Source organism: Manis javanica, chromosome 5, assembly GCF_040802235.1.
Source record: "Manis javanica isolate MJ-LG chromosome 5, MJ_LKY, whole genome shotgun sequence".
Taxonomy (NCBI): Eukaryota; Metazoa; Chordata; class Mammalia; order Pholidota; family Manidae; genus Manis; species Manis javanica.
This window is the reverse complement of record NC_133160.1, coordinates 1,517,430-1,530,927: the sequence shown is the minus strand read 5'-3', so window position 1 is coordinate 1,530,927 and position 13,498 is coordinate 1,517,430. Positions and strand designations below refer to the sequence as shown.

Sequence of the window (13,498 nt, the reverse complement as noted above, 5' to 3'; positions counted from 1 at the left end):
GTTCATGATTTGGTGTAATCTATCAATAAACTGATTCTGCAGAAGTCAGCCTAGAAGTGAGTGCTGGGTCCTCGGACGCGGCTGACGGGCGAGGTGGCAGGTCTGAGTCCTGTCCCCGCGGGGTGGGGCGCGGTCCGACCCCCGCCGGGCCGGAGCGGCAGCGGGGACCCCGGCCGCGGCGCAGACCCCGGGCGCAGCCGCGCTCGAACGCGCCTTCTGCACATGCGCGCCTGGGGCCGGGGTCGGGAGGGGTGGGGCGGGCCGACCCCGGAAGTAGTCCTCTGCGGTGCAGGCCCGGAAGTGGCGTGGCCGACTGCGAGGGTGAGTGCCGGCGTGGGGGCGCGGGGGTCGTTGCGGGGAGCAGGGCGCAGCCGCGGCGGTCCGAGTGCCTGCCGCCGGGCTCCGGCCGCGCCGCGGGCTTGCTGGCTCGGCGCCTCCGGCTCTTGGGCCTGACTCCCGGTCCGGGGCGGGCGCGCGCAGAGCCTCCGGCGCTCCCGGCGCGCTGCTGCGGGCACGCGTGTGAGCGCCCACGTGAGGCGTCGAGAAACCTCTCCGGCCCGACGTCCTAAGTTAAGACGTTTCCATCTGGCTGTTTCTTTGTAACTGTTAGTGGTACATAGTTGCACAAAACGGCGTAAGCACGTGCATTTTAATAAACATTTCATTAAACAGAAAAGCTTGGTGTGGATATACCCTCGAGAGAGATTGCTTCCCTCTTAGCCGTCTTACCCAAGGTGGAATTTGCGGAGGAAGGCAGGGTTGTCAGCACTACCATTCCTGTTTGTTTTCGTGGCTGTAAACACTGAGGAATCTTGTTCACACGGATGCGGGGTGGGAATTACGGCATTTTACTTGGCCACATCATTAGTGTATGTCTTTTTGGGAAGGAGAGGACCCTTCTTAGGAGGAAGGAGAATGGAGAACTCATTTCTTTTAAATGCAGGTTTGCTCTCTGGCCCCTCTGTTTTAGCAAAGAGAACATATAAAAAGTTCAGAAGCAGAAAATTGATTTCTTTAGAATTATCCTTGCCTTGGTTGCCCCCGAAGGTCATTGTCTCTTACCTCAGTTTGAATATTCCTGCTACGACAGGGGCAGCAATGTGCCGGAGAGGCCAGAGGACACTGTGTGACTTTGGGCAGGGGGCTCTCAGAGGCTCAGCCTCCGGTTTTAAACCGAACGTAAAGAATGTTAGGTCAGAAATCAGATGGCACCTTCACATTTGGGTATTTCAAGGAGAATTTTTAAAGGCACTGCTTAAGAAAGAGCATGTGGGAGGACGACAGTGCTGCAGCTGCATCCTAGAGCTGGTCAGTGACGTGGCCTCTGCCCCTGGTGCCAAAGAAGCAGGACAGGGGCAGGAACCAGAACCGTAGGAGAGCAGGGTAGACAGGGCTTCCTTGACCAAAGTGTGGTGTTCCGTCCCGGCGTCTGAGGGGAGCGGGAAGTCAGTGCCCTGTGCTCCAGTCTCTGGCAGAGGGCAGGGCAGCCAGAAGGTAGGCATACAGGGCAGGCTCTTGAAATAGAGCTTGATGGAAAGTGGGTCTGGAGAAGCGAACATAGATGCTCAGCAGGCAATATTACCCCTCATGGGGTTGTTGTAAGGGAGAAGTTTAAATTTCTGGTGAAGGTTTAGAAGAGGTTCCTGGCAAGTAGTAACTTCTGTGGGCCAGTAGAACTGGGCTTAACACGTGGAACGGCAGTGCCAGCTGTGGTGGAGGCTTGCCGTGTGTTAAGGGCCTTCCCAGCACTTTTCAGGCCCACCCTGGGATCATGACGTCCACCAATTCCACATCACCATTGTCTTTCCCTTTGTAGTTGTTGAGTGGGGCTCAGGAAACATGCTCCTAGGAGGAATTTAGGTTTACTTTTCAGGGTTCCCACTGGGCAGTATAGACCAGTGCTGTCCAGTAGAACTTCCTGTAATGGTGGAAATATTCTGATCTCAGCTGTCCAAGATGCTACCCAGTGGCCGCACGTGGCTGTGGGCACTTGAAATGTGGCTTGTGGGACCGAGGGACTGCATTTTTATATTTTTTTAATTTTTCATTAATTTAGACTTACTGGCTTATGTGGCTAGTGGCTGCCTCATTGGGCAGTGCAGGTATAGCAGAAGGAAAATCAAGAGCAGACAAAAATGTGAAACCAAGTTGAATTCGTTCACTAGCAAGGGGCAGCCACATCATTCAGGCATGCGTCCGGCTTGTTCTTCCAAACCAAAGGGCAAAATGGTGTCACGCCACAGCCCTGCCCCACATCTGATGGCATTGTGACCTCGGAACTGGTGCTTCCCCTCAACTTCTTCATCTGTAAAGTGGGAATAATAAAAGTACTCCGCAAAGTCGTTATTAGGGTGTGAGCTAGCCCCCCAGCCCCCGGCAGACCCTGAGAACAGCACCAGGCAGCTAAGAGGCGGAGACCGAAGTTCCTTGTCACGTGCTTCGAGGTATTTGTTGTGTTTGGCACTACTGTAAACGAGCTTGGCTTCTTCATTTTCCAGTTGTTTGCTGCTAATAGTAAGAATACAATATGTATTAACCTTGTACCCTACAACCTCATTCAATCCATTATTAATCCATACCATCTTTTCATAGATTTCTTGAGATTTTTCTATGGAAACCACCGTATCTTCCCGCAGTTTTAGCTCTCCGTTTTTTTTCCAGTTCTTTGCTGCAGTGTCTGGAAGGCTGTGCCACGTGCTGGAAGTGTGCACCGCCTTTTGCTCCCTGTTGGGGGTAACAGTTACATCATCTCCCGTCAGCGTGTCAGCAGCAGTCGCCTTTTGTAGATTCCCTCTGTCAGGCTGGGGATGTGCCCTTCCGTTCCTGGTTTGCTGGGACCTTGTATTTTCCTGCGGATGAATAGGCGCTGACTTGGTCAGGCATGTGATGGGTGGTGTGAGGTGGGCGGGTGCCCACCAGCCCTCCTGCTGGGTGAGGTGTGGGCCCAGTTCTGTCGCTGGACTCAGTGAGACACTCTTGTTCAGGATTCTTGCATCTATATTCATGAGGGTCAGGTTTGGTGCTGGGGTTTCACTGGCCTCATAAAATGAATAAGGTAGTTGCTCCACATCACTTATTATTAGGGAAATGCAAATTAAAACCACAATGAGATATCACCTCACACCAGTCAGGATGGCCAACATGGAAAAGACCAGGAAGGGAGGGATAAGGGTGGGGGAAAAAGAAAGGGGGCATTACAGTTAGCATGTATAATGTGGGGGGGCATAGGGAGGGCTGTGCAACACAGAGAAGACAAGTAGTGATTCTATAGCATCTTACTACGCTGTAATGGGGTGTGGGAGGTGAACTTGGTGAAGGGGGGAGCCTAGAAAACATAATGTTCTTCATGTAATTGTAGATTAATGATAACAAAATAAAAAGAAAGAAAGAAAGAAAAAAGAAAAGACCAGGAACAACAAATGCTGGTGAGGATGCAGAGAAAAGGGAACCCTCCTACACTGCTGGTGGGAATGTAAGGCTAGTTCAACCATTGTGGAAAGCAGTATGGAGGTACCTCAAAAAACTAAATATAGAAATACCATTTGACCCGGGAATCCCACTCCTTGGAATTTATCCTAAGAATACAACTTCTCAGATTCAAAAAGACATATGCACCCCTATGTTTATCGCAGCACTATTTACAATAGCCAAGATATGGAAGCAACCTAAGTGTCCATCAGGAGATGAATGGATAAAGAAGATGTGGTACATATACACAATGGAATATTATTCAGCCACAAGAAAGAAACAAATCCTGCCATTTGCCACAACATGGATGGAGCGAGAGGGTATTATGCTCAGTGAAGTAAGTCAGGCAGAAAAAAGGCAAATACCAAATGATTTCCCTCATTTGTGGAGTATATATAACAAGGAAGCAAAACTGAAGGAACAAAATAGCAGCCGACTCACAGACTCCAAGAAGGGACTAGTGGTTACCAAAGGGGAGAGGTGGGGGAGGGCAGGTGGGGAGGGAGGGAGAAGGGGATTGTGGGGTATCATGATTGGTGCACATGGTGTGTGTGGGGTCACCGGGAAGACAGTGTAGCCCAGAGGAGAGAAGTAGGGACTATGACATCTTACTACACTGATGGATAGTGACTGCAATGGGGTATGGCGGGGGGACTCGATGATAAGGGTGAGTGTAATGAGCACATTGTTTTTCTTGTGAAAACTTCATAAAAGTGTATATCGATGATACCTTAATAAAAAAGAAAATGAAAAATGCAAAAAAAAGAAAGAAAGTAGCCATTGTACTAGGAAGGAAAAGGGAGATGCATGCAGAAATAAGTAGGTAAGAATGAGTCGTAGTAAAAAAAAAAAAGTGAATAGGGTAATGATCTCACTTCTGTCTTCTGAGAAAGTTTGTGAAAGACGCTCTTACCTCTTCAGAGAATGTTTCATACTCTACCAGTAGAGCAGTTTGAGTCTGGAGTTTTCTCTTTGGGAATGTTCTTTTATAACATTCAGCTTCTTCAGTGGGTAAAGGACTATTTAGGTTTTCTGTTCCTTCAGTAAGTTACATTTTTCAAGAAATGTATCTATTTCACATAAGTTGTTGAATCTGTGGGCAAAAAGTTGTTCCTCGTGTTGTCATTGCCTTCTGATGTGTGCAGGATTGGTACTGGGGACCCGCCTTGAGTTCCTGACCGTGGTGATCCCGGGCCTCTCCCAGGTAGTCTGGCTGGAGTGGAGGGCGGCCAGCTCTGCTCGCCAGGGAGCCGGTTCTCCAGCTGTGCTTGCTTTCTGTGGTTTGTCGGTTCTCCATTTCATTTATTTCTGCTCTTCATTCCTCTCTCCCCCTTACTTTGCTCTTTTCTTTCTAACTTGGAGCCTTAGGTCATTGATTTTAGGTCTTCCTTCTTCACTACTATAAGCACGGAGAGCTATGAGATTCCCTGTAAACGCTTCTTAGCTCCATCCCATACATTTTTGTATATTGTCTACCATTCAGCTCAAAATATTCCTTGATTCCTCTTTTAATTTCTTCTTTACCTGTAGGATTATGTAGGAGAGTGTTTAATTTCCAGGAAGTTGGGTTTTTCCTAGGTGAAACTGATTTCTGCCCTTTTAAACTCATCTAGACTTCATTCATGACCCAGATTGTTCCACACACACCTGAACGTAATGTATATTCTGCGGCTGTAAGATACACTGTTCTGTCAGTTGGATCAGTATTGTTGGTAGTATTGTTCAGATTTTCTACATCTTTACTGTTTTTGACTACTTTTTTTTTCAGTGACTTTTTATTGCTTCCTGAAAGAGTTGACTGCTGCCCCTCCCCCACCCCCCCCATCACTAGGGAACGGTCTGTTTCTCTTCATTCTTCAAATTTTGCCTTGTGTGTTTCGAAGCTCTTACTAGGCCCAGCACACCGGTTGCTGGGGCTTCCTGCTGAATTATCCCTTTTGTCTTTACCAAATACACCTGTCCTCATCTTAGTAATGCTCTTCTTCAGGAAGTTGGTTTTATCTGGATTACATGTACTATTAGGGTCAGAGACACCATTTTGTTTGTTTCCTGGTTTTTGTTCTGTTCCATTACCCCTTTCCTTTTGAATTGTTGGGGCGCTTTTCAGCCCTCTAGATCACCTGTTTGTTGACTTTGGGGCTCCGTCTCGTGTTATGCTCTAGTGGTTGCCGTAGAGGTGACAGTACATGTTGCTAACCTTTCCCAGTCGGCTTAGGGTCCAGGTCACGCTCTTGGCAGCAGTCTGGAAACCTTGCAGCTCTCTGGGTCCCTTTAGCTCCCGCCTGACCTCATGCCTTCAGGTGCCCAGGAAACCCAATGGGCAGAGTTACAAGTAAGTCGTTTCTCTGCAGTCACACACGTTACAAACCCTTAAAGGAAGACGGTCTTGTATTTACCGTTTCTGTTGCTGTCCTCCACTCCTAAAGGTCAGGGCTCCCCCTGGTTCTGTTCTCCTCCACCCAGAAGACTCTGCTGAGTGTTCCTCGTAGCGCAGGCGGGGCCAAGAGCCCCCCAGCTCCCCGCCATGTGCTCGCTGCCCCGCCCCTCCTGAAGCTCACCGGAGTGTGGGGCCCTGCACAGCAGCATCTTTCTTTCAGGACTAAAGAAATATTCCAAGACTGAGCCTGGATTGGGTCCTGGAAGAGAAAAATGGCTTGGGGAAAAGCTGGTGAAATCTGAATACCATCTGGAGTTTACCTAATAATAATGTCCCAATGTTGGTTTCTTCATACTGACAACTGTACTGGTCATGTGAGATGCTATTATTAGGGGACACTGGATAGGAGGCATATGGGAATATCCTTCACATTTTTGTAAATCTGAAGTCATTCCAAAAGAAAGGTTTATTTAAGAACATACATCTACAGAAAGATAGCAAGAGCCGGGTGTGGCCGTGGAGGGGCAGCCATCCAGCCGGGGCGGCGGGGCGCCAGTGTGGAGGAGGCGGGGGCTCCGTCCCCGTGCGGGTGGAGCGGTAGGCAGGGAGCATGCCGAGGGCCACAGAGCCCAGGACCCCACCGTCAGCGCGGAGTCCCACGGCGAGGGCAGCGGGAGCGAGCCGTGCGCCGCGCATCTGCTGTCAGGCGGTGGGTGGGGAGGTGCGGCCGGGCCGCGAAGTGAATGTTGTCCACGTGGATGTGTGCGCCCCCATTTGTTCCGCAGCTCTGTCCGCTGAGCGCCGGTGAGCAGCCGCACCCAGCCCTGAGCTCGCCCACCTCCCCACTGCAGGGAGCTAGGGCTTCCTGAGAAAGGCTGGTTTCACGGCCAGGGAGAGAGTACAGGGCGAGCCATTCTATGCCGGCAAGCAGGGGGGTACGCAGAGACGGATGGGCTCGTGTCAGGCGGGCCCGGGAGCCAACGTGCTGGGCGTCCACTGGCCCAACGAGACAATTGGAGCATCTCAAGGGTAGTAACAGAGTAGCTTGTTGATAGGTTAGGGAACCACACTGGGGAAGGCACCCTGACTATGGGGGAGCTGAGCAGGGACCCCAGGCTGGGCTCAGAGTGCACATCACTAAGGGACCAACGAGACCCAGGCCTTGTGGGCAGCAGCGAGCGAGGCCTCGGGACTTGGGTGAAGTTCCTGCTGAGATGTGCGCTGCAGCTTGACTCGTACAAGGACAGTAGCAGGACTGGCATGAGGACGCTCTGCGAACCAGCTCTGGTGTCAGGGAGAGGCCGGGGAAATGGGGTCCCCGCGGGGGTGCTGAGCTGGATGCCGCTGGGATGGGCAGCCAGACTCGGGGGGGCCTGGGCACGGCTGTGGCCCCTGGTGCTGCCCGGGATGCATGTCCGCAGGGCGCATGGGGAGGGGTGGGGTGGGCGGGGAAATGGGGGCTCTTTATACCACACTCCAGCTTGGCCATAACTTTGTTTCCAAATGAAAAACAAAACGCCTGTTGCCCTGTGAAGGAAGACTTCCCGCGAAGAAACTGTCCCCTTTCAGGAGGAGCAAGGGGTGCGGAGCAGGAGGCACAGAGAGGGACCCCCGGGACAAGGCGACTTCTGCTTCATCGCCTGCTGTGTCTGCTCATGGTGGCTTTTAAACAGTACGTGCACATTTATATCCCTTTCTGTGTACATATTTCGTACTTAAAAATGGGAGGAAAGCCTCTCAGGTTTCTTTTATGTGGTGCACAAGTGAAGTGTCCACAGCAGGGGCATCTGGGAGCAGGCGGGGGTCAGTGCCCACAGCGAAGGGAGGAGGGCCGGGTCCCAGGCCGTGTGGCCTCCATCCTTGGCACCTGCAGGCACGTCACTGTTCCAGCCACCTAAGCATGAGGCCGGGTGAGCGGCTGCTGGCTGGTAGTGGAAGGCTCCCTGCGTGCACAGGGGAGGGAGCTGTCCTGGGCACCTGGGGGCAGGGGCAGCGCTGCACTCCGCTGGGGCCTCCCTGTTTGGGTCTGGCTGTTTTTAAACTGACTCCTTCTCAGCATTTGAGTAAACGGGTGTTTTTGTTTTTAAGACATTTTTATTTGATGCTCACGCTTCTTTTCCAACATTTCCACTTAGGAGATGCTGATATTATGAAGGGAGTTTGTCCGGGGTTGCAGGATATGGAGTGACGTATGTCCTTTGTGCACAGATCTTGCCCCTGAGTAGCATATCGGCTGATGGGGCAGGTGACCCTTCCTGACCTGGGGTTGAATATGGACAGGGAGAAAGAAGGTTGTGTGCATTGGTTCATTTATTTGCCCAAGAACACAAACCGAGACTGTGAGCCAGGCACTTTGCCTTAGTTTCGGGCGATGTTGAGTTTTAAACCAGGCCTCTGACGTCACCCACCTGACTTTTGTCAGGGAGCCATGATGCCCTCCAGGCTTTTCTCAGCGGGTGGGCGGACCGCATCGGAGGGCTTGTGGCACTGGACTCTGCCTGCAGGCCTGGCCTTCGGGCCCAGCTGGCTCCTCCCGCAGCAGGCAGCTCCCAGGCCGCTCTCCGTGGGCTGTGCGGACCATGCCAAGAACCCCAAGCCCCCCGGGAAGAGACTGCTCTCCGAGAAGAAACTGGTGAGACTCCTGAACCCGCGGCTCCCCTCGGCCATCCTGACTGTGGTACCAAAGGGACACGTGTGGCGTCATGGGAGTAAGGACACAGGCCCAGGCTGCGGGCTGTGCATCCTGCCGGGGCTCCCTCCACCTCTGCGGGGGGACTGCTGAGTGCCGGGCTGTCACCAGCCTGCGTGTCTGGCATCGGGTGATGTGCTGAGCATGCATGAGTCTCTCTTAATCCTAAATGTTGTGGGAGGAGGGCCAACAGACCTTTAGCTTTGTGGCTCTGTAAGCCTGTAAGTTCGCTTCTTTGTTTACCAAAACGACCTATTCAAAACGTGAATGATCTTTAAATTCAAGAAAAATAGTGTTTATGGCCCACTTCCTTCCCCCCTAAGCACAGGGGGGCAGGTCCCAGGTAAGCGTCACGAGGGCAGATGGTATTTCCCGTGGAACACCCCTTGGCAGCTGGTGTGCACTCAGACACCCCCGCTTTCCCTGGGGCCATGTCTCCTCAGGGGTGGGGTTGGGGCCTGTCTCCCCTGCCAGGCCATGCTCGCCCATCAGGCTGGTCTGACGGTGTTGGCTCACAGCAGAATTAAACGCTGAGGTTTTCAAATAGTAATTCATGGTTTCTCCATGTGGTGGTGCCTAAGAACCTTAAAATATTTGTGTATATTTCTTTAAAAAATATTTCTTAAAAAAATCTGGGAATGGAGTAGTGGATGGACATGCAGTGCCCTGGGTCCTGGCGGGGCTGCACGGGGCACCGCGTCTGTGGACTGGCGAGCTCCTTGGGTACGGGTGGTGTCTCCCCACTGCGCCCTGGCACGTCCAAGCCAAACTTCTGGTAGTATGAGCTGGTGTTAATTAAACATTAAGTTGGTTAGTTAGTTCCAATTCTTGAGCTACAGTTTGTGTCCCTCAGGCCTGGAGAAAAACACTCTGTTAAGGGGTTCTCTTCCCATTGCCACGTTTAGAAAATAAGCCCTCTTCAGGGAGGCTGCAGAAAATGTCCTTTCCTAAGAGTTGGCAGCCTGACAGCCACCGAGGACTCTTCTCACTTTATTACTGCATCTTAAGGAAGGGGAGCTTTTCGTCAGTAAAAACCTTGATTTCCATGTGTGTCTATTTGAAAAGAGCTGGAAAGACCCTTTAGTCAAGGAACATTTGCCAAGCCATCCCTGTTTTCTTTAGGGTGGAGATGGGGGCTGTCACTGGTGTGTGTCCCACACTGACCACCTCTTACACCCATACTGTTGGTGTATAGCCTGCAGATAGTGTGACATGAGGGAACATTCTTAGGTTTGTGTTTTAGGAGAGATGAGCAATATTAACATCCCTAGCCTCTCACTCCAAGGCCCGTCCCAGGTAGAAAAGGTGCACCGCAGGGCTGCATGGCCCCAGAGGGCATTGCAGGTACTGACCTGGGCCCCTGTGCTCTCTGCAGAAGAGGCATTTTGTGGACCATCGCCGAGTGCTTGTCCAAGCGGGACGCGGAGGCAACGGGGTGAGCTGCTTCCACAGTGAGCCCCGCAAGGAGTTTGGAGGCCCTGATGGTGGTGACGGAGGCAATGGTGGCCATGTCCTCCTGCGAGGCACGTGTTCTTGGGGGCTCAGGGGGTCAGCCTGGCCCCAAGTCTCTGGGTTGGGAGTTTTCACCTTGTTATCCTTACAGGTATTTGAATCCAACAATTGATCTGTGGATGTCATTTTCCTTAAATTATGTACATGTTCACATTCACAGCATGCGCCCAAACCAGCCAGTCCCTGTCTGGGAATCTCACATTCTGGCTCATGTCACACGCACATCAGAGGTGAACCCAGGTCACTGTCCCAGTAGGTGCTGGGACGATACCGGTCACCTTCCACACGTGCTGGGCACGCAGCTCAGTAAACTGGTGAACGTCACAGTCACACCACCAGGAAGTAAAGCTGGTGGCATTATGGGTAATTGTGAGCTCTTCAGAAGTCATTGTATTTTTTGAAGGAAAATGAAAATCTAGCTTTCTAAATAATCACATTGCTCGCTTAATCACATTTGCCATGGCTTTGTGGCTTGCTTCCACATGCCCTCTTGACACTCTCAAATTGATCAGAAGGAAGTTAACAATGGGCAGCGATTGTTTTCAGCGTGAGGAAGATGACAGTCTTGCCCTCCCTTTCAGCTGACCAGCAAGTCAAGTCACTGTCCTCCATCCTGTCCCGGTATCAGGGCTTTGATGGGGAAGACGGCGGCAGGAAAAACTGCTTCGGGCGAGGCGGCTCTCCTCTCTACATCCGGGTAAGCCGAGGGCCACGCGGCCCCCGGGCCCGGGCCGCCAAGCCCCCCACTCTGCTTTTTGGTGGCGTCCACAGGGCCCCCAGCGCAGAGCACACAGCGCCTTCTATGAGGCTCACCCGGGACTGGGCCTCTGTGTTGATTTTATACTGTGCATGCCTGAGCCATTCAATCATTTTATTTATTTTTTCATATTTATATTTAATTATATTTAAAAAGAGGTGATCCAAGGGTCTTCCCTTCCTCTCCCCGCCCCCCATCTCTGAGAGCACCTCTGTCCTCACCCCTGGGGGCACTCCCCTGTGAGTGGACCACTGTGAGATTGTCCCAGCGTTTTCCAGGTGCTCTGGGTCACCCTAATGTTGTAGAAACTCTGTTTGAAAGAGCCACTCCCGCGGGGTGCAGGTGCATAACCAGCCCCAAGCCCCACGAAGGACTTTGTCTGGCACTTTGCGGCCCTGGGGGTCCTAGGGCTGCCCTCCTTGTGGTTTCCTTTCAGACCTGCACACACGTCACTATCTTTCAGGTCCCCGTGGGCACTTTGGTGAAGGAGGGGAGTGAAGTTGTGGCTGACCTGTCGCACCCAGGCGAGGAGTATGTCGCCGCTGTGGGCGGGGCCGGGGGCAAAGGCAACCGCTTTTTCCTGGCCAACAACAGCCGCGCCCCCGTGACTTGCACACCCGGCCAGCCTGGCCAGGAGCGGGTCCTCTTCCTGGAGCTCAAGACAGTGGCCCACGCCGGGCTGGTGGGTGTCACCCGAGGCTTCATGGGGGGCGGGGGCACTGTGCATACAGCGGGCTGTGGGAGGTCTGTGGTCCCTGGGAGGGCACGTGCCCGGCCTAGCTGAGCACAGCAGCTCGGCAGCTCACCTCGTCCTGTCGCTGTGAACCTGATCAGGGTCCTGTGCTCTTGGTCCCCAGGCTCCAGTCTCGGGCAGTTCCAGGCACCGAGGGGACAGACTGCTTCACCTTTCTTCCAGGTCGGGCACCCCAATGCGGGGAAATCCTCTCTGCTCCGGGCCATTTCCAATGCGAAACCCGCTGTGGCTTCCTACCCGTTCACCACCTTAAACCCCCACGTCGGGATCGTTCATTACGAGGACCACAAGCAAATAGCAGGTAGAACTGCAGGAGTGTCTCAAGAGGTCAGGTGCAGCGGATGTCACTGAGAACCGTGATATGTCTCTCACGTGCAGCTGCCGTCCACAGTGTGGCACCGTTCTTCCCAGTGTTGACCCTTGTAGTCCTCCATCAAAATCAGGGCTTAGGTCTGCTGCCCACCTCATCCCCAGGCATCTGTTAGCCACAGCTCAGGAATTTGCATTTCACCTTCAGACCTGAGGAGGTTAAGTCCTTGCCACCTCTGATCCCTTCTGTGGGGAACTCGGCAGCATCAGTCATGTAGACAAGGTGTGATTTAAAAAGCTTCCCCTGTGCCATTTTGAGAGGAGAAAACTTTTTCCCAGAAGATAATGTGCCCATTAAAAATAGTAAGCCTGCTGGTAATGTCATTTGTGTGGCACTTTATATTTGCACAGTACTCTGTAATAATTTCTATAGGTAATCAAATTATTAGTAGATTACAGGAAGCCATCTTCCCCTTTTTTGAATCATTTCTGAAGCCAGAAAGAGTGCCATGTGTTACATATTCCTTGTTAGATGATCTGACATGGCTGTCAGCCATTTATTTCAAAGCCCTTTGCAAAACTGGAAACTGATGTGCCTCGGGGGCAGAGGCCTGGTGGCCTGAGGCAGGGAATTGAAGGACCTCCATTTCCAGGTGTTCCTTGGAAGGAGAGTCTTGGGGCACAGGGAGCCAGGCCACAGAGGCAGCCTGGGTGTCCCCTTGCAGACTGTCTGCTCTGTGTCCGCAGTGGCCGACATCCCGGGCCTCATCCGGGGCGCACACCAGAACAGGGGCCTCGGGGCGTCCTTTCTCAGGCACATCGAGCGCTGCTGTGTCCTCCTGTTCGTGGTGGACCTCTCGGCACCAGAGCCCTGGACTCAGGTCGACGACCTGAAGTTTGAGCTGGAGCAGTACTCAGCAGGCCTGGCTGAGCGGCCCCATGCCGTCGTCGCCAATAAGGTCGATCTCCCTCGAGCCAGAGCCAATCTGCCGCGGCTGCAGGCTCACCTGGGCGGGAAGGCCATCGCCCTGTCTGCAGCCACGGGGGAGAACCTGGAGGCACTGCTGTGGCGCCTGAAGGAGCTCCATGACCAGCATGCGGCCGCCGAGCCCCAGATGCTGCACTGGTAGCTTGGCCGCCACCAGCTCCGCACAGAGACCAGAGGGCCGCTCCCAGAGCCGGCGAGTCAGGTGTCTGCACTCAGCCCGTGTGGGGCACATCCTCGCCGGGCCACCTGGTACCTGACCCTCTGCCCCAGCAGCCTGCTCCCAGCACTTCCATATGTGCGACAGGCTGGCTTGTGGCCGTGAGCACCCCTTGTCAGCGCCCACACTGCAGACTGGCATCCAGTGCCACTGGACATCAAGGATACTCACCTGTACATGCAGCTGCCAGAGGCCGACCTTTGACCTCCAGGGACATGCTCACCCTTAAAGAGGGGCATTCTGCAGGGCTCTGCCCCACTGCCCCAGGCCATGCTGCTCAAGGCCACTGTGGGGCAGAGTGTGCCGCCTCCCACTGTGCCCAGACTGCCTGCACCCCCAGGCCGCAGCACTGACTCCCAGCATGCACGCCGGTTATTAGCTGAGGCAGAGACTTCTGTTTCCCCCAAATAAAGTCTGCTGCTTCTGA

At 53.2% G+C, this 13,498-nt stretch overlaps 1 protein-coding gene across 1 annotated transcript; it reads left to right on the top strand.

Moving 5' to 3' along the window:
• Positions 1-300: 300 nt before the first annotated feature.
• On the top strand, positions 301-13,498 carry MTG2 (mitochondrial ribosome associated GTPase 2). The gene is made up of 8 exons (XM_037006426.2): positions 301-321; positions 7,326-7,517; positions 8,268-8,477; positions 9,910-10,057; positions 10,628-10,743; positions 11,267-11,485; positions 11,720-11,858; positions 12,614-13,498. The coding sequence occupies exons 3-8, from the start codon at positions 8,274-8,276 to the stop codon at positions 12,994-12,996; spliced, it is 1,209 nt and encodes a 402-aa protein (XP_036862321.1). The 5' UTR covers positions 301-321; positions 7,326-7,517; positions 8,268-8,273; the 3' UTR covers positions 12,997-13,498.

Coding starts and splice junctions, on each gene's coding strand:
- MTG2 (XM_037006426.2), top strand. CDS start 8,274: ATGATGCCCTCCAGGCTTTTCTCAGCGGGTGGGCGGACCGCATCGGAG. Junction 11,486..11,719: donor CAGTGGCCCACGCCGGGCTG/GTGGGTGTCACC, acceptor CCTTTCTTCCAG/GTCGGGCACCCCAATGCGGG. Junction 11,859..12,613: donor GGACCACAAGCAAATAGCAG/GTAGAACTGCAG, acceptor CTGTGTCCGCAG/TGGCCGACATCCCGGGCCTC.